At 43.4% G+C, this 20,433-nt stretch overlaps 1 protein-coding gene across 1 annotated transcript in view; it reads right to left on the bottom strand.

Annotated features, from left to right (window-relative positions):
* The window catches only part of ZRANB3 (zinc finger RANBP2-type containing 3), a 42,257-nt gene extending 22,108 nt beyond the window's left edge, over positions 1-20,149 (bottom strand). Inside the window, exons 1-3 of the mRNA XM_071561674.1 lie at positions 19,596-20,149; positions 13,653-13,805; positions 316-334 (exon numbers count right to left, since the gene is read on the bottom strand). Of these exons, the coding sequence (XP_071417775.1) occupies positions 316-334; positions 13,653-13,805; positions 19,596-20,038 (615 nt within the window). The 5' untranslated portion in view covers positions 20,039-20,149. The remainder of the gene's footprint in view (positions 1-315; positions 335-13,652; positions 13,806-19,595) is intronic.
* Between the last annotated feature and the right edge of the window lie 284 nt (positions 20,150-20,433).

The raw sequence follows: 20,433 nt of genomic DNA, 5'->3' as shown, positions 1-20,433 counted from the left end.
AGAATGCAATTATGAAGGGCTTAAAAAATTGCCTGAAAGAATATTTTCAAGATCTAAGAACTGATGAGATTTAACCTACCTACAGAAAATTAAAAGGAACCTTCTAATTTTTTTCAAGGATTCTTTTGAACTCATGTCAGGATTCATTTTTCCCTCACTGAGGTATTTTCAGAGTATCTGCTGAGTGCCACAGGAATTAGGCTGCTTTCATTCCCAGCCTTTCTGCCCACATCTCTCAAACAAAGAAAGTCACACCTGCACGAAGTGCATTAACACAAGAAAAAATGGTGTTAGAGGAACAGGAACATCACTTACCTCATCAGCAATCATACACCTGAAAAAGAAAAAAGACAGGGGAAAAAAAGCAGAAATTAATACTAAATATGACACATAAAGCAATACTTACAAATTGACTCCTATAAATTTAAGTTATGGATTTACAGAAGCAATGGAGGGCAAAAGGGTGACTTCATTCCTCCTGGTGACAACTACAAGGAGTGAATTTGGTCTGAAATTGAAAGCATGCCAATGACTCTAAAGAGATACATTCCATTTCTAGCATTACTGGAGAACTTGCCATTGCAAAATGGGATTGCTGCTTAGGTCTAATGATACACTAATTGTAATCTTAGGAGATGTTTTCAAGGCAGAAAGAGCATCTTCAATTCTTTTATGTCCTTCAGAAACAACTGGGTTTTGCTACTTCATGTCTAAAGATTATTTATATGTCAGACTGATTTTAAAGATCTGCCTTCCAGAGCTGTCACATTTATTTGGAAATAAAAGCAGACACTCCCTCTCCCCCACCAATTGCACCAGGTAAAGTACCAGAAAATTAATTTGATTTTCAGTCCATTTTGGAGTCACTTGGTCACCACTCCATATAAAGACAAGGACAACTCCAAGTCCTCATCCTAACCCAGGAAATTCTGCTCAGCACATTGATATTTTCTAAACATTAAATGCTATCCTTGATGTGAATTTCTTAAGGGTATTTTAAGATATTTAGTTTACTGTGTGCATTTTTACCCAAATTGGGTCTGAAATGTTTCTGGCTCATGGAAGCTCCTCATGTGGAACTTGGGGATCTTTAAGTTCCTCCCAACCCAAACCATCCCATGATTCACTTTGTACCCTCTCTCTGCCAGTGCCAACACCAGGGTCTGCCCATTTCCTTAGTGTCTTTCAACCAAGAGATTAATTCAAAATTAATTCTTACACAGCTCCATTTTTGATGAGTAACAAACTGTGTCCTTGCAGTTGCTGCTGGGGATGGAGCCATGAAAACAAAGGGAGAAACCAGAACAAGACAAAGCCCCCAGGTCTACTCAGACTTCCAAAGGGAAAAAGGCAGGAAGGGAATTATTTGTAGTGGCAGCTCCTGAGTCTGGGGCCTGTGATTTGCAGCTGGGCAAAGACAATTATTTGCAGGCAACTAAGACACAATTCTAATTTTAAAATAGCAGGGTTTGCCCAAAGACTGATTTTTTTTTTCATTCAGTGCTCATTGTTAATAGCTTGAATGGAAGTTTACAAAACAAGCATTTCTTTCTGCAGAATCTTTGAGGCCAACTGCTCTCGGTGCATTAATCATGGATTTTAAAAACAGTCTGAGGCCTGAAATCAATTGGAATTCACAACAACCCACTGCTGCAGTTGTACTTCACACACAAGTGTAGAAAATGACTCAGACCACAACAATTAGAGCAGAGGCATCTCAGAAACAAACCACAGACCTCCTTCAACAATACAGGTTATCTAATATGAGGATATCAGAGCAAAGATACAAACACAGCAGTGCCCAAGCAGCATCTGGTGGGAGGGAGATGTGGTGAAGAGGACAGGAACACAAATATTCCTTGCCAACGTGTGCTGACAAACACAGCATTTCTCAGCATATCCACTGAAATTCCAGTAAAATGCACAAACAGTGCCATGTTAACAATGGCAGTTCAGACACACAGACCAAAGTGAGAGCACACGGGACCCCTTTGCACTGTGGGACCCCTTTGCACTGTGGGATCCCTTTGCACTGTTCTTCACAGAATCATAGAATTGATTGGGTTGGAAAAGACCTCTGAGACCATCAAGTCCAATCCTTGGCCCAACTCCAGTCCCTTTACCAGATCATGGCACTCAGTGCCACGGCCAATCTCACTTTAAAAACCTCCAGGCAAGGTGAATCCACCTCCTCTCTGGGCAGGCCATTCTAATGCCTGATTACTGTCCCTAGAAAGAATTTTTTTCTGATCTCCAACTTCAATTTCCCCTGGCAGAGCTTGAGCCTGTGCCCCCTTGTCCTACTGCTGAGTGCCTGGGAGAAGAGACCAACCCCTACCTGGCTAGAACTTCCCTACTTTGGCATATGTGAGTTATTTGGAGCCTCCTCCTTTGGTTTCAGGATAAGGAGCTACAATGAAGAAATCCAGAGGGATTTACAAATCACTCTGACAATTAGAAACTGAAGAGCAAATAAAACAGAAAGCTTTACAATTGCATCAGCCACAGGAACAGATGGTTTTTCCATAGGATTTTTTCATTGGAGTGAACTGCAGCCACTTAATCTTTGATGCCTTGAGTACCTGCTGATGAATCAGAAACTGTCCTGCTTTCCTTTCTGCACTCCTTTTCAGACTGCAACCACAAAACCTTTGGGGCCACAGAGGATCATCTCCTTCCATGGCTGTTGATTTCCATTTAATATGTCTGAAGTGAAGCTCCTCATGCAGCAGCAACAAAGCTTTTTAGAGCTCCAGTTATAGCTCTGAAGGTGTCAGGCCCTCTGCTATGATACATTCAGCAACACAAATCACTGCTTTGACCCACACTGCTCATACCCAAATTCCCAAAGCACTACTCTTTTTAAATTGCTAATTTATGCCAGTTAATTAATATTATTGACACTCACACCTGATCAGACTCTGATGTGGCACACCAGGTTGAGGTTATGGTACAGGTAGGAGTTAATAAAACTAATGTAAGTGGAAATGGAGGATATTCAATTTAGAATATTCAATTTATTTTATGACATAACACATTTCAGAGCATTCATCTTCTGGAGCTTTCACAGTGTTAAAACAAGAATCCTAAAGATGCCTGATTAATGTAGCTGCAAAATATAAGTCCCAATTTTTTCCATTACATTCCAGGGCATTGAAAAACAGCTTCTGTTACTGAGAGGAAAATCATCAAGTGCTTCCAGTTTATAATCACAACAATTAGATTTGAAAAGCAAAGAACCTCCCCATCCTCAGAGCCCACATCACACAGAACTTCCAAGGTGCCCAACAGTTGCATTAAGCTCTTAAAAAGCAACACTTTACATAACCTCAGAAATATGCAGCCCCTATTTAAACCAACCCCCAGCATGTTCTGTATCCCTGGAGTCAGACAAGCTGCCAACATGGACAGAAAGGTTCTGTGCTGTCAAAGCAGGAGAAACAGACCTTCAGCTACACTGAAGGGACAAATATGTATTTTTGTTTCACGTATTTTGACTGCAAGAAGACAGACTTCTTGTTCTCTGAAGTTCAATTAGTCATTTCCTCTCCACTGGTAGTTACCCAATCTGAGCTTCATCATTCCTACCCCATCTGTTCATATGACACCTTAATAACAGCTCTCTCCAAGAATATAAACCAGAGCCACGATACACACATTCATATCCTGTTAGAAGCTCAGCCCACATGGGCACAAGTTTCAGAAAAGCACAGAAAAAAATCATTTTAGATGTCTCAGTTGCACTTACTCTCAGCAGCAAAGTCCAGCCCTGCAAAAAGCACCACAGTCAATGGCAAATTCTTGCAGGTCTGTTCCCATTTCATTTTTAAAGGTTTCCCTTCTTCAGAGCAAGTCCTGTGGTTGCACTTGAATCTCTGTCCATTTATCCAGGAAATCTGCTATTTTTTCCCAGCAGAAAGCACTGGGATCTGATCAGGATGCACAGCACGTGCTGCTCCAACCTTCCTACTATTCACAGACTATCTCAGGATCACAGACTATTCTGAGTTGGAAGGGACCCACAAGGATCATCGAGTCCAACTCTTAAGTCAATGGCCCACACAGGGGATTGAACCCATGACCTTGGCATTATTACAACCAAGTTTTAACCAACTGAGCCAATCTCAGGGTTGATAACATCTTGCAGAGTAGGGGCAGCAATGGCTTTGGACACAGGAGTGTCACAAACAGAAGGGAACCACAGCTTGGTCTCCACTAGGATTTAACACTCCTTTCATCTTGAGATGTATCAGCTTTCAGATAACCTACATTTTCCTTTAAAATGCACCCTGGTGAGTGAAAGCACATGCAGACAGCCAGGTTTGTGTCCTGGCTCACCTCAGGTGCTCACAGCCCCAAACCCTTAGCCCTGATCCCTGAACACAACATATGCAGACACCTGAGGGTACCAAAAACGCATCACTGGGTGTGAAGATTTCCTCTAAATGCAGAGGATCATGAAATCTAAGGCACCACACAAAGCTGGGTGGGGCAGAACCTCAGGACCAGATTTTCACACAAGTCTTGTAAAGGTATCAAGCCCCAAGCAAAGGTGCACTTACAGATTCTTCCTGCCCAACCCTGTAGAGAAACCAGAAGTAAGTGAAAAACAGGTAAGGGAACTAAGAGAGAAACCCAAACCCAAGCACTCTGAAAGCTCTCATCAGGAAAGTTCTGCCTCTGAAAGGATAAAAAGAATATTTTTTACATCCTCAGAGAGTACAGAAAAAGCTCCTGGCTGGTTGATGTCAAGAAGACTGGAATCAACTTTGCAAAGCAGAAGGAGAAACAGATCTTGAAAATTTTATGCAGATGAGCTCATTGGAGAAGCAGGAGGAAACTGAGGCTAAGCTTCTGTGGCATATGCCATAGAGCCACACAAAAATAGACTGCATAAAGAGGGTAATGCTGGAAGAGTCTCATAAAATGAGTTTCAGGGAAGAACAAATGTTTAAATGAAAGTCATTTCTATTTCTGTGTGTCAGGGTTGCATTCAGGTCACCCCTTCTGAAATGTTAGCACTGTTAACCAGGCAAACAACACAGGTAAAGTCTCCTAATTAATTATGTCTCCTTCAGCAAGATATCTGTAAAGAGAAATAATCTTTTGAGCTTTGCTCTTGAAGGAATGTTGATTAACAACACATTGGCACATGTATAAGGTCTGTACAATCAAGGATCCCTCTAAATCATACAGCTGGTGTTGGAGACCTCTTGTAACTACAGAAACATTTTGCAGTGATATCCTCTCCAAATTAGACTTCCTTACATGAAGGACTAATAGCTGAAGGGCCACAGCAATCCAATACACCTATTGCTTGCTTGTGGGGATAATTGAACTCCTTGATTGATCTTCAACAGCCATTTATCCATCAAACAAGAACAGCCAGAACTGCAGGTTGCTTTCCCAGAGCAAACTCCTTCCTTTTAAATGCATTTTCCAAGGCAAACAGTCAAAGCAGTAGCACTTCAATTTTTAAAAGGCTGGAAAATTTAGTTACTACTGAGGCAAGTGAAGGCTGTTTTGTGTCAGGGCAGGCTTTGGAACACGCTGTGCAGAGGAAGCTCACGTCTCTGCTTCCCCAGTGTGGGTGTCCTGATATTCTTGGGATTCTCACCTACTCATGTGAGTCAGTTTTATATAACGCTACAACATATAATTTACCTCCTACTCACAAGCCAACACTTCAGCACCACCATCTTCTCCCAGGGTTATTTAAGGAATCTGAACCTGGTACATTTTCGTGTGGAACTGCGCAAGCACCGCTCCATTTGTGTGTCAGTGATCACAGCAGGCCTGAACTGCAGCAAAGAGCTCCCTGCCCTGCAGAAATCAAGGTTGTTTCCCCAAAATAGTGCTCCAGGAGATGTGAGATGGGTTGTGCCCCTGCTCCTGAAATACACTAGGTCCTTAAAAAACCCTAAATAACAAAAAACAACCTTTGGTGCAATGTAAGATGCACTAAATTGCCACATCTGCGGTGTTGGTGATTCTCCAAAGGAGTGTAGAGGAGAATGGTTGTGCTGTCTTGTGCTTTCCTCCAACACTCCTCAACTGGAAAACCCACCTAAAGTGCTTTATTAAGATTTGAAAGCTCTCAGACCACATTTTCTAGGATTTTAGCTTTGACAAAGATGTGTGGAGTTATCTGTCTTGGGCTGAGCTGGCGAAACATCAACTGTCCAAGACAAACACATACGAGAGTGGGCAAGTCGAAGGTTAAACTCAAGGCACATCAAAAGGATTTCAGAATATATTAATTGAACTGTTCACTGAGAGAAACTCATCAATGAGACACCAACCAGTGATAGTGAAAACTCTCTACCTATTCAGTCACTGGCTGCAGAGACAGATTGGTTCATCAGCTGAGTCAATACAGGGAAAATAGACTTCACTTCACCAAGTAGTTGGAGTAACATGAACTAATTTCAAGTCCTGATGATCTAGGCTGCAGACACTAACCTTGCTGTTAACTGGCAGGGCTGGAACACCTGTGAGCAACAGGAGGTCTTCTCTAGTATCCAGACTTCCAGGAAAATTTAGGAATTTGGCACCATTTTCCCAATGATGTCTGCATTCCCAGGTGACTCTCCCTCTGCATTTTCTGCACTGCAAGAGCTGCAGAACTACTCTCCATGTCTTTCTCCTGTAAGTTTAGCTGAATAACACAACAGGGGGAAAAATTACCTAGAAAACTGTCTCATGACTAGTCTCCCCATTTTCAACAGTTCCCAGGTTCAGTCTTTTTTTATTCCAGTACCCCAGTGTTTTCTCCTACACTTGGTTCCTCCTTCATACCAATCCTTCATATTACTTTTATACCTTCCAAATACTTCAAAACAACCATCCATTCAGCTGTTAACAGAATACCCACTTCTTTTCTGACATGTATCTCTGGACTAAGCAGTATTGCTGATCTTTTCTACACTGATTTACCCCCTCTACTCCAACATGTACCCCCTTCAACACAACACAAGGACATCAGAGAACATGTGGATTTAAATTGCTGCCCCAGTCACCCTTGGGGGAGTTTCCCCTTCTGCTCTTCCTTTCCTTCCAGCTTCCATTAAGTCAGTCAGAATGTGACTCAGACTTAAGGCTTTACTTCTCACTCACATTAAAGCCACTCAAACCTGACCACTCCCATCCTTCCTCTCCCTGATGTTTTAGTTGAACACACTGACTTTTCATGGATTCTCACACTGCAAACTCCCAGTGCACAAAACTATTTCCTCTTCCCCCTCTCTCCATCACTGCTGACAACCTATTACCTGCACTTGTCTTTATCTCACCTGGTTCTCCTTTTCCATTCTAACAAATTGGGCCCTGTATGCACAAATCTGTATTTTCTCTCTTTCCTGCTGCTGCAAGTCCACATTTAAGCCCAAGTAAACTCTCAGATTACTACCATTGCTTTCCTTTTTCCTTAAATCCTTTTTTTTAACCCCACACAGTTCCTCTCCTAAATGATATTCCACATTCACTTACTGACAATGCATTTTCTGTCCCATCTGAATTGCTTCCCAGTTCCTTCAGCACCACTTCCAAAGGAGCTTCCCTGGCTGGGAAAGCTCTGCAGAGCTTGGCTCAGTCTCTTATTCATCCTTCCTGCATCTGAACCTCATCCTGTGAGCCAGCACCTTCATTGAATCATCTCTCTCTTCTCTGGCACTTCTCAGATGTGAGATGTTCTCTGAAACATCACAGACTAACATCTTTTTTAAAGAAAAAGGAAACATTTCTTTAAAAACACAGTACACTCAGAGCTGGAATGTATCCACTGTTTGATCCTCTACATGTTCACTAAATAGTCATCCCATTCTTTTTCCCCAGAGGTTGATTCTGTGCCTTGTTCTCTCAGACTGGAAACAAGTGCTCACCTGATACTATGCAGGGCTTAAGGACTCACATTTATGACAAAGTCATAATAATGTTGTATCTGAGTTGCTGAATATATTGGACTAAAAATTTCCTTTCTTACTCTAGCAAGAGACCTGTGCCCTGTTTCAAATCTCTCAGACTATCAAACCACAAACCACTAGAACTAGAGACAAATCACACCAAAAAAGGTACAGTTCTTTTATTTATTCACAACTCTCTCTGACCAGAAGATCTACAAATAATAGAGACGCTTGTTGGTGGCATTTGATGCTGCAAGACACCAAGTACAAATTAAAATAAAACACTCAAAGAAATATTCTTGACTGAAAAAAAAAACAAGAAGTGAAAGGAATTTCATTTTCTAACATGCAGATTTAATTAACTTGGCTTCTATTGAAGCCAGTGTGAGAAAACCAGAGAATAAGTAGATTTTCCAAAAGACAGTGTGATTACCTTCATCTTGTCTGTGAATTTATCTTCTTCAGGTTGAACTCTGAACTCTTCTTCTTAAGATCAAACTGGTCAGGAGTTTAATAACAGGAATTCAAATTATCTCCAGACTCACAACAATGATACTAAAAGCTGTGGAGTCATTAAAGGATATTCTGTTTGGTACTTACACCTTACCTGCAGCACATAAGAATGATAAATAGTCACTGTTTTGTGCTTGCAGGGAAACACCCAGAAGGGTCACTAAGTCTTTTAGCAAATTAAGCACAAAATGGCCCAATATGAGCAAAATCTGAAGAAAAATTCTTCTTATGAATGTTCTCCATAAATACTGACAATTACCAGTATAAATACTGGCATAAATTCTGATAATTACCAAACAACAATAGCTCTATTAAATACTAACTCTTTATGTCAACCATTTCTGTTACTTTTCTCTTTGTTTAGAAGTTAATGGTTGATTAATGTACAAATGAAGTTGTGTGCTTCTTGTTTAAATTAAACTAAGACATTCAAGTAAACTAATACAAAGCAGTGTTGTGAGGTCTTATAAAAGAGATGAAAATAGCGAAGTAAAATTCACCTGAACAAAACCATGACTTATCTCCCAGCAGAGAAATACAAGTAATAGTGGGGGGAAATTCAACAGAAGCCTGTAAAATATTTTTAAGTGCTCCTTTAAGCCATGTAGCTGATTCTGAGAAAAAAAATAATTTAGAGAATGGTAAGGAGCAGTTGCTCTTGCATTTAATCACAACATCGACTTGCAGCAACCTGTGACCTTTCAAACAAAGGACAGAAAAATCAGACAGGGACAGGCACAGAGAGGCCACCAAGCTTGGGGCTTCAAATGGAAATGAAGACAAATCTGTTTTCTCATTCGTACCTACTATCAAAGATAAGAAACTGAAGAAAAGAAATACCCTGAAAAAGCAAATCAATCAGTAATCATGGATTGAAAATGGTAAAGATAAAAGCAAAGGAAAACCAAAGCCCTGGTAACTTCAAAGGGCAACACGAGACAGAAAGCAACAATGGCATGTGCAGAAGGAGAGAGGAAGGTTAATGCACAACGTAGAAATCAGAGGCAAACTCAGTAATGATGACAAAAATAAAAGTGAAAAACAGTTAAATGAAAATGTAAGACAAAAGGCCCCACTGCTCCAGCACAAACTGAAATGTGCATGGAAACAAATGAACTGAACATGTTTTCTCTTACCTTATCAACTTCCAAAGTCTAGAACTGTAATTCCCTTGGACACCCAACCCAGATGGAAGGGACACCTTTCACACTACCCCAGAAAGTTGAAGAAATCTGTGTAGAAATTTGCCCTAGAATTTAAATGGTACTTATACCAGAAATTCCTGGCCCTACAAAGGGCTGTGCCTGGGAATTTTGAACATTTCTATTTGCTTCCTGCCCAAGAGCAAATATTCCTATGGTCCAACCACTAAAGCCTCAGCAGGCTGTGGGTGCTCCACCTTTCCAGTGGGAACCTTTCTCTGCTCATAAGCTTTGAGGAAATCTTGATTCAAACCTGTTTTTTGGTGCCTGCACATCCTGATATTGCCCTGATATCCATTAAATACTCTGCACATCCTGATATTGCCACCCAGGGCCATTCACCTTTTGTGCTGTGCCTGTAGTCAATGAACAACATTAAACCAGCACGTATGGGACACTAAAATCACATGCTCCAGAATAATAAATTAATGTATTAGCTCTAAAACTAACAGAGGAAACAAGATTACTCCAGTAAAACAGTTTGAGCACACAATTACAGGTGAAAAGCTCTTTTCATGGGTGAAATATCTCCAAATCTTCTTCTGCATCCACAGCTTAAACAAACTGTTCTGCCAGCAGGACTGGGGTGGAAGATACCTGTGTGTCTGAAGGCACCCACAAGATGCCACCCACAAGGCAAGCAGAGCTGAATAATGATGTTTGTTACACCACCTGATAAAGCCTTTAGAGGTGCCCAGGACCAGAAGGGCACTCTCAAACAGCAGCACTTTCACAGTGCACTCAGGTGACCAAACTACTACAGCACAGACTTCCCACACTTCTATAAAGAGCGGAGATCAACCAGGAACACATGGTAAAAAGAGACTGAGTTTCCAAGTGCCACATCAGTGAACAGCAGCAGGAAAACTCAATAATATTCAGAGAGATGTGGGCTCAATACAATCCTTATCAGCACCATCAAGTCATTTGCCCATATATCTCTGCATTTTGGACATTCTGCCCAAGCTTCTACCACTTTTTCATGTCTTGACACCACCCCTTCCTCTTCACTAACACCTGGTGACTCCTCAATATTTCCTAAGCCCATTCCTAAGAGTTTATGTTCCTAAAAGGGACAGGTTTGCTGGTTTTTTACTTAAGAGACAGTTTAAAGCACTTACAAATAAATAAATACACACTGTTGCTCAGTTTAAAAGTAATTTACACCTTTACTGAATGAAAATCACCTAAATAAAATACTCTTCAAAGACATAATTTGTGTGCACCCATCTTTTCTGCACAGTAATGTCTGAGGTTAAAGAAAGACTAAATATTGCAGGCTATCCCTAGGTGCATTCCCAAGTGCATTTCTGAAGAATAAACTCTAGGAAGGAGTAGCCCTGCAGTTATTTCCCTTTATGGCATGTCTGTGAGGTAAAAGGTATCTTAGCATATGTGTCTTGTTAGGTCTAGAGTTACCATTTCCTAGAAAAGTATCTCTGTTACTCCTGATGATGCCTTCGGAGCATCTACTGAAAAAGCCTTTGATTCACCTGCTAATGAATCAACAGCACAAACCACAACACTGTATTTCTTTTATGCTGTCGGAACCAACAAGGGAAATAATAGTTTGCTTCCAGCCCCGTCCATGCAAGAAATAAAAGTTTGTTCCAATAATAAGTCCCTTTTCCATGCTGGGTGCTTGTCTAATCTAATCTAAGATTAGTTGAATCTCTTCAGCCAACAGCAGAGCACTTGCTCTTCACCAGTTTCCTCCCAGCACAGCAAAGCCTGGATTAAGTGATGACTGCAGGGAGTGCAGAGCCCCGGGAGGGAAGAAAGATGAGCTGGGATGCACATCCTGCTTCTTCCTTCAAGACTTGTGTTTATGTATTGTTAAAACTGGAAAAGACACTCCTACAGAAAAGCATCAGACCCTGCTAAAACACACCCTGGGGATACTGAAAGGAGGTTTAAATCATTATGGAGTACACAAAAGGGGAAGATCTGGGTGAGCCACGGGCTGACAAACTAACAAGAAAATTCAGCTACAAGCACCAGAGGTTCTTGTCTGTTTTAGGACAGGAAGAGAAATGGATCTGCATGAGCAAGGGACAGATTTGCAAAGTGCTCCTCAGGAAAGTTTGCCTGCAGACATTTTCCTTCAGACAGAGCTGGCTGAGGGCACAGGACATTTTCCTTCAGACAGAGCTGGCTGAGGGCACAGAACCCCTCAGTCTGAGCCAGCTCACACACAGAGTTTGGCAAGCCCAGGGGAGAGGTTTCCTGCCATCTCAGGAACACATTTCCATTTGATGCCACACCAACCCCAGCAGTGCCATGTTGGGCAAACCCCCTGCTAGTGAAGGGCTTCAAGAAAACAAAACCATAAACCCCATAACCCTAACAAAAATAAGATCATTCCCTCCTTGACAGAGAGTCATCAGTCTAATTCCAGACTCTCCCAGATTACTCACTGCAGGCAATTGTTACTTCTTGAACAAAGAGAATAAAGAAATACCTGATTAAAATTTATCTAGTCCTAGAGTTAAGCTGCTTCCTGAGGAACCTCTATATTATATAATAGGCTGCAAAAGACAATGCCACTTTCAAATACATCCACTAGCCTACACTAATTAAATGTGTATAGTTTCCTTAATGTTAATGGCTTCTGTTATTTCACTAATTGTACATGCAGATGCACCTCAACTGCATATTCCACAAACTTCAATTCCCCTTATTAGAATCAGATCAATTAAGATATGGGAGTCAAGGGCTTTCCATATGTTAAATTCAACTCTTAACACTGACTTTGCTGTGTATTCTATCAAAGCCTTAACTGGCCATTAAAATGATGTGCACCCACTCCCAGTCACCCTGTGCAGCAAGGAAGGGCCCAGCGTGGCCCGTGGGCACAGAGAATTTAATGCCAAAGCAGCACACAAAGCTTGTCACACCTCAGGCTGACACATGAACTGGGCTCCTCTTTCTGCTCTGCCACCCAGACTGGCAGCACCAAAGGGATGTCTTGTTAATTCCCTGAGACAGCAGTGCTGGAATTGCCAGAGGTTTTTGGCCAAAGGAGTAGAATCAAAGGAAAAAAAACTCAGAGGAAATTCTAATTGATTAGAAGTTCCATATAGTTGCAAGAACTGGGGATAAGTATTTCCTTTGCAATTCTTCACCCTTAGAGGAAAAGATGCACATTTCTTTCCTCCTGCAAATAATCACAAACGTTGGCAAGCAACCCTCTTAGGCCCCGAGCCTCTTGCTCCAAGTGAGACAAAGAAATGATCAGAAATTAACCTGATCCCTCTCTACAACCAATTCCATTGCAATTGCATTTGTGCCAGACCTCTCAAACACCATTACTTTCCAAGAGAACAGCATACAGGCCTTCCATGGCTTTAGGTTATAATTGCCTGCATTGTCTAAAATTTATAAACGTGGAAATAGCATTTCCCTCCCTCCTCTTTGCCCTGTACCTCAGTACCAGGCTCTTACTCAGCAGAATATTTCCAGCCTCTGCTGCACAAACCACTTTTTGTGATTTATCAGGTACTCAGCTGTGGAATGCCTCCCCATCAGCTGCTGCTTTGCTAACCGAGCACTCGGCAGGGTTTCTCTGCTCTGCTGCTGCAGCTCAGCGAGCTCCACCACACCCTCCTCTCACACCAGAATTGTACCCAGTTTAAAATAGAATTAGCACACAGATGCATCAGGACCTGTTAGTCATTCCCTTAACAGCTCTGCCATGTCATTAAGAACTGAAGAACCAAATGTGAATTAACTTATTTTAAGAATTCTCCATTAACATAACAAAAATTATGGTCCTGCTGATATCAGCCTCCTTTTTCAGGAGAACTTTGATACTACAATTCTCTTTTGCAGAATGCATTATTAGACATTTCTTCATCCTCTGTGGAAAAAAAAACCCCACAACTTCTCATTTTAAAACATGTTATCTTAGAGTTTATGAAATATTTCTGTAAGACAACTTAGGTAAGAGCTGCTGCTACTGAATAACCTTTGTAAAAATTAATTTATGTTTACCTAAAATAACTATTTTGAGCATGTGATACAGTAAGGATCTTACCTGCCACTTCTCTGAAGGGCAAATATGATGCCCTTTTCCTGAAAAGGAAGCAGCTTCTTTCTCAGTCTCTCAGGTAGAAAGGACAGCTCAGCATCAACATTTTCTGCATGAGGAGCCTCAGGTGTTTCCTGGAGTGCACCAGCCATGCTGGACCTGAGGAAAACCAAAGAAAACAAAAAAAATGTTTTACTTGCCACACATGTCTGCAATACATTAAAAAAAATAAAGATTCATGAAACAATACTAATCCTTTCACCTCAAAATATTCAGTAGCTACACAACTTTCCTTGAGTCTTGAGAGTTCCCTCTGGAAAGCATAAAATAATGCACGTGCTGGAGGAAGAGCCCACCATCTAAGTATCAATAAAATGTTCTGAGATGAAGAGGTCAGCAAGTATCACTTCCCTTATACTATGAAATAATTATGTAAGGAAGTCTCCTATTCAAGAATGAAAGTTATTGGCCATGCAAATAGCACTTGCTCATGAGCATTGAAATGGAACTCCACTAGTAAACACTTTTCAGAAGAGTTCTAGGAAATAAACTCTGCCTACTTAACCTTCTGATGTTGGAATTAATAGCCTTCTAAAATGTTTAATCCTAATAATGAAATCAGAAAAAAGGGGGAAATATGCCCACTTTGGAGCAAGGAAAAAAGAAGAAAGAAAAAAGAAACAACCTTAAAGCACAATCAATAAACATTCTCATAGTGTGCTTAAGATTAAAAATGTGGATTCTTCACTCATTTTTGTCCAGGGACAGGGTCAGACATTTCCCAAGAGCAGTGGAAGGTCCCTGTCCCAGAGTCCCCTCTGCACAGAACTTGTCCAGGTGGTCGTGGCACAGGGAGCCCCCAGCCAGAGTGTGGGGCAGAGATTCCAGAGTGGGATTCAGCTCCCAGGTATCCCAGTCAGCCAGGTCCTGTCTTGTTTGATAGTTAAAATTATCTTAAAATCAGGGAGATACAAAGAAAAAGGAGAAGAATAGAGCACAGCTTGTAACTTATAAGGAATTTGCCCCATTTGGAGGAAAAAAAGAAAGAGGAGCTCCCAGTACTGCGGATAACAATGAGAAAAGGGAAAAGGACAGGACCTGAATGTTCTGGAAATCCACTAACTGTTGCAGAAACACAGAAAAATGAGGATTTTGGAGGATCTGTCAGTGGCATTGCCAGTCAGACTAATGACATTCAGGCAGACAGAAAATGAATAAGTGCTTTTTTTTGGATATAGGATGAATTACAGGCACGTCTATCAAGATATGCCTCACAGACATTCAGGGAATGTGAAGAAAATGCTGTGGATGAGCCTGCAGGCAAGTTCCAAGGCACTCTCATTGTGAAAGAACTGAACTGGAGAACTTCCATGCATTCCTTCCTGGGTGTCTATTACCCCTCCTACAATGAAGGGGTGTGTGAACACAGCTGTTTGGATGCATCATTCTGCTGGGCCAGGAGGGAAAAATAGTGAAACTAAATTTAAAATACTGATCAACACTCAAAGTTGAGACAAAAAGGATGTGTTTCCCATTGCTATGGATTTTGTTCTATTTTGTATTAAATCACTTAGCTGCTAAAGAACCTATTTTAAGAAGAACACTCTTGAAGAGGTATCCTTTGTCCCACATATAAAGCCCTAAAACTGCTATTGCACATGTATGGAAGCAACAATCCTGCCTGGAATCATAGAGATGTGTGTGTACACACTCAGGACTCCTGTACAAAGTGGTCCCAGCACTGCCCTCAGAGGGCTGAGCACCTGCTGTCCCTCACTGCACAACTGCAGGTGACAGAGCAGGGAGAGCTCCACAGCTGGAGAGAGGATGATGTGCTTCCAACAGGAGGATCGAGGCATAGAAAGCCAGTTCTCCAGTCTGGTACTACCAGCAGAAAACCAGGACCTTTTCTCCCTAAATTCCTACCAGGTTATGCACTCAAGACGCTGAACTACTTAGAGACGAGCCCAGTGCTGCTAAACATAGTCCTGATACAGAGCACTGGCTAAAGACTTCTGGAACATACCCTGTCCAAAGACAGAGGGGGACACCTTTTGAATGTCAGGGAAATAACTACTTATAGAAAAAAATATCAAAAATAGCGTGGCCAGCAGGCCCAGGGCAGTGACCCTTCCCCTGTACTCTGTGTTGGGGAGGCCACACCTTGAGTGTTGTGTTCAGTTCTGGGCCCCTCAGGTCAGGAAAGAGATTGAGGGGCTGGAGCGGGGCCAGAGAAGAGCAACAGGGCTGGAGAAGGGACTGGAGCACAAGTGCTGTGGGGAGAGGCTGAGGGAGCTGGGGGTGTTTAGGCTGGAGAAGAGGAGGCTCAGAGGTGACCTCAGCACTGTCTAGAACTCCCTGAAGGGAAGTTCCAGCCAGGTGGAAGTTGGTCTCTTCTCCCAGGCACTCAGCAATAGGACAAGGGGGCACGGGCTCAAGCTCTGCCAGGGGAAACTGAAGTTGGAGATCAGAAAAAAATTCTTTGCAGAGAGAGTGCTCAGGCATTGGAATGGCCTGCCCAGAGAGGGGGTGGATTCCCCATCCCTGGAGGTTTTTAAACTGAGCTTGGCCGTGGCACTGAGTGCCATGATCTGGTAAAGGGACTGGAGCTGGCCCAAGGGTTGGACTTGATGATCTCAGAGGTCTTTTCCAACCCAATCGATTCTATGATATCTAGATTTCTTCTGTAAACCAGGCATTCTGTGCCACTTGAGTGGAACTGCACTACTGACCGTGGTAATTCCTCCCACCCCTTTCACAGATCTTTAAAAAAACAATACTCCTGGGCCTCTGGAACATTCAACAGCAGACACAAATCCTGTGATCAGCACCAGGGCCCTTCCATGCATGTCCACCACAGAACTCAGTTTCACAGAGGATGGAAAGCCTTTGCTTGCCCAAGAGATGCATCTCACAGAAAAGCACTCCAGTAAACACCCAATTCAGCTCTCAGTTGAACAAACAGAAATGTTTCAGCTCTAACTGTTGGGAAAGCAGTCATAACCACTTCCACACTTCCATCACAATATTTTCCACAGAGTATTTAATTCCTTTAAAAGTTGATTAAGGTACTTCAAGAATGGTGGTGAAAAAACAAACACTAAACATTTCTGTAGAGCCAAAGCTTGAACACAAATACTGCAGGACTGGTGGACCCAACAAACCTGTTCAACACTCAGTTCTGTGATTCACCTCCAAAGGAAATTGGTGACTCATTTTCTGTGATAATTTTCTATTCTATAAAAGCAGAGATAATGATATACTTCTGATCAGCTTGCTCTATAGTCTGCTGTGAGTGACAACGTGAGAATGAAACGGTAACATAATTAACTTTCTGTTGAACCAGATCACGACAAGATTCTTTCACTGAAACACTGAGTAGGGACAATGCAGGTTCAGAAGCAGAGATCTGAATTAGAGGAGGCACAGATTAGTCATCAGCACACAGCAAACAATCACGAAAGTGTTCCTACATCAGTCATTAACAAGGTTCAGACTGACTTTGCAGTTCCAGCTTGGAAAGCAGCAACACAGAAAGCACCAACTACCAGATACATATCTGGTTTTCTTTAGCTTTTTCTCTAGGTGAATAATTACATAAAGGGACAGTGAATAATTAAATAAATGGACAGTGAACAATTATAGACTAGGTGAATAATTAAAGCACTCCATGTGGTGAACAATGACTATTATAAAAACACACACAGTGACTTTGGCAGTGGTGCTCATTTATGTTTTGTTTTGAGACAGATTAATGATGGACAGCACTGTGGTAATGTCAAGGGAAAAAAATAGCCTTTTTTAAAAGAAATTTAGTCAGTGTAGGAGAAGACCAGTTTGTATCTGTTGTTGTTCTACCCATTGCAGACTCAGAAGATGTAAGGGGAGAGAGTAAGATTAGTGCACATATTCTTTAAGTACAATATTTCATTAGTTTCTGTGTCCCTGATGTGCAGTAATATGCATTCCATGGCTCCTCCCACTTCTCCAGATCACACACTCTGGAACTGGGTCTTTTCAGAAAAGGTTTGGTGTGGAGACTCAGCTTTTCACTCAGAGTTCCTTCAGCTGCACAAGTCTCATGAGTTAAAAACCCCAAACTGTACAGTATTTATTCAAGTGTTTTAAAGGAAATCAAGGGTGAAATTGAATAGCTATTCATCAAAAAATACTCAAGTACTCAGCACTAGCTGGTGGCAAATGATCCCAGCATTTAAAAACAGGAATGAGGAAGGCTCATGGACCTTGATTCGTTTACAGGACATAAAAATCAGTAAAAATTATGCATTGCAGGATTTGTAAACACCAGGATAAATTCACCTATTTGCTCTGAGTCACCAGGTGTTTTGCAAAGGTGAATCTCACCTCGCCAGTCTGCTGAAGCTTTTTTGAAGGGGCTCTACAACAATGTACCTATAGACTATTTGATGCAATCTGGTTCACTATTTTTCAACACTAAACTAAAAGAGACACTACGTTTTATAAACATATTTGTACAGTAATTATAATTTCCAAGAAATCTCTTGAGAAAGTCCTTTGAACTTTTAAGAAAACTGAGCTTTCATATAAAAATTGTGCTGAAACATTTTTTTAAATTCCAGCAAGTAGACTGTTCATACATGAGAGAAACAACATCAGCAATATTTCCAAGTAATCTGCTCCAACTTCTATTGTGTTCAATGAATCATAAATTATCTGGAAAAGTAACTCCTGAGGGATAAGGGCAGTGCAAATACTAGGAAAATAAAATCTAACCTGGAAAAAGCCCAACCTTGGAAATCTTTCTGTCACTGCTACTGCTGTACTGCATTTCACTATACACTGTTATCCTTCTGGAGGCAGGAACAGACCCAGCTTGCTGAGGATGTCACCCCATCTGACATCTCTATTGGAAAGCTGAGTGCAAGACTGATGGTAACTTAAGGACTGTTTTAAGTTTTCCAATAGCTGTTTGTCAACACAAGCTGATTACATAAGCCCAATGCTTTTTTTTAATAGGTCACTAAGTATAGCCTTCTAATGCAGCTCAGCAGCAGATGTCTAAAACAGACAAGTCTTTCCATTAAGGGTTTTACTTCATAAATTTTCTCTTGATGGCCTTAACTGCTCCATGAGTGTGTTCAATCGAACTTAACAGGGAATTCCAGGCTCGAAGAACATCATGGGTCCTCGGCTGACTGATTAATCAACTATTTCACAGAATCACGGAATTATCAGGGTTGGAAGGCACCTCTGGAGATCATCCAGCCAACCCTCTGCCAAGGCAGTACCCAGAGCAGGTAACACAGGAACGGGTCCAGGTGGGTTTGGGTGTCTCCAGAGAGGGAGACTCCACCACCTTCCTGGTCAGCTGTTCCAGTCATGGAATGGTCAGGGTTGGAAGGGACCTCTGGGGATCATCCAGCCTGGCCTCCCTGTCAAGGCAGGGGCAGCTGGAGCACGTGAGGCAGGAATGCTTCCAGGTGGGTTTGGATGTCTCCAGAAAGGAAACTCCATGACCTCCCAGTGCTCTGCCACATTCAAGAAGTTCCTCCTCATGTTGAGGCAAAGATCTGTGTTTTAGTTTAAGGCCATGGCTCCTCATCCTGTTGCACAGGACACAGAAAGGAGTCTGGCACTGCTCTCCTGGCATCCACCTCTGGGATATGCACTGATGAGATCCCCTCTGTCTTCTCCAGACTGAAGAGGCCCAGCTGCCACAGCAGCTCCTCCCAAGCGAGATGCTCCAGACCCCTCGTCATCTTTGTGGCCTCTGCTGGACCCTTCCCAGCAGCTCCTTGTCTTCCTTGTACCGAGGAGCCACCAGCGGGGTAATAAAGAACTGAAAAGACTACCCGAGCCAACAGAACACAGCATTTAAAAGCAACCAGAGCACAGGCCGGCGAGCCGGGCTGGAGCAGCACAGACACCTCAGCACCTGCCCGGAGGCGACATTTTTGTTTTACTTACGCAACTCCTGCGGCACCGCCCGCGACGAGCCGGCACCGGAGGGTCTGCGGGCACCGGAGGGTCTGCGGGCACCGACGGGCTGGGCACGGCGGGGGTGGCCTGTCCCTGCCTGGGGACACGGACCGAGCCCCGCGGTCACTCCTGGCCGGACACACGGACTGAGCCCCGCGGTCACTCCTGGCTGGACACACAGACCGAGCCCCGCGGTCACTCCGGGCTGGGGACACGGACCGAGCCCCGCGGTCACCTCGGGCTGGGGACACGGACTGAGCCCGGCGGTCACTCCTGGCCAGACACATGCACCGATCCCATCCAGCCGCCCCAGCCCGCGGGCTCCGCGCTCGAACCGCCGCCGGGAAGTGACGCGCGGCCGCGGGGTCACGGCCGGGAAGCGCTTCTGGGCCCGGGAACCGCTTTTCCCGTGTTTTTCCTGCCCTCCCCATCCCTCTCCCCGCCCCGCCGGCAGCGCGTTAAAAGCCGTTTCAACGTCGGTCCGGGATGGAAAAGGGAGCGGAGTGGGAAGGGAAGCGGGATAGGAGCGCAGGGCTCTGGGGCGGGCCGGACGGGGCTCGCCGCGCCGGCTGCGGGGTTGGGAGCACCGAGGAGAGCCGGGGCCGGAAGGCGAGAAGGGGAGGGGGCAAGCCCCGACTGCAGCTCCCAGCCTGCCTCGCCGCGGTGCGGGAGGGCTGGCGGGGGCACCGGCGGGGTCAGGGCGCTCAGCACACCCCGCACCCCGGGCGGGAGCGGCGGGCACCGGGACCCCGCGGCGGGACCGCGCCGCCCGCTCGCGGCCATCGGCGGCGCGCCGGGGCGGGCCGTGCTGTGCCGGTGCGCGCTC

The sequence above is a fragment of the Pithys albifrons genome, chromosome 8, assembly GCF_047495875.1.
Source record: "Pithys albifrons albifrons isolate INPA30051 chromosome 8, PitAlb_v1, whole genome shotgun sequence".
NCBI classification, from domain to species: domain Eukaryota; kingdom Metazoa; phylum Chordata; class Aves; order Passeriformes; family Thamnophilidae; genus Pithys; species Pithys albifrons.
This window is presented reverse-complemented; position numbering and strand designations above follow the sequence as displayed.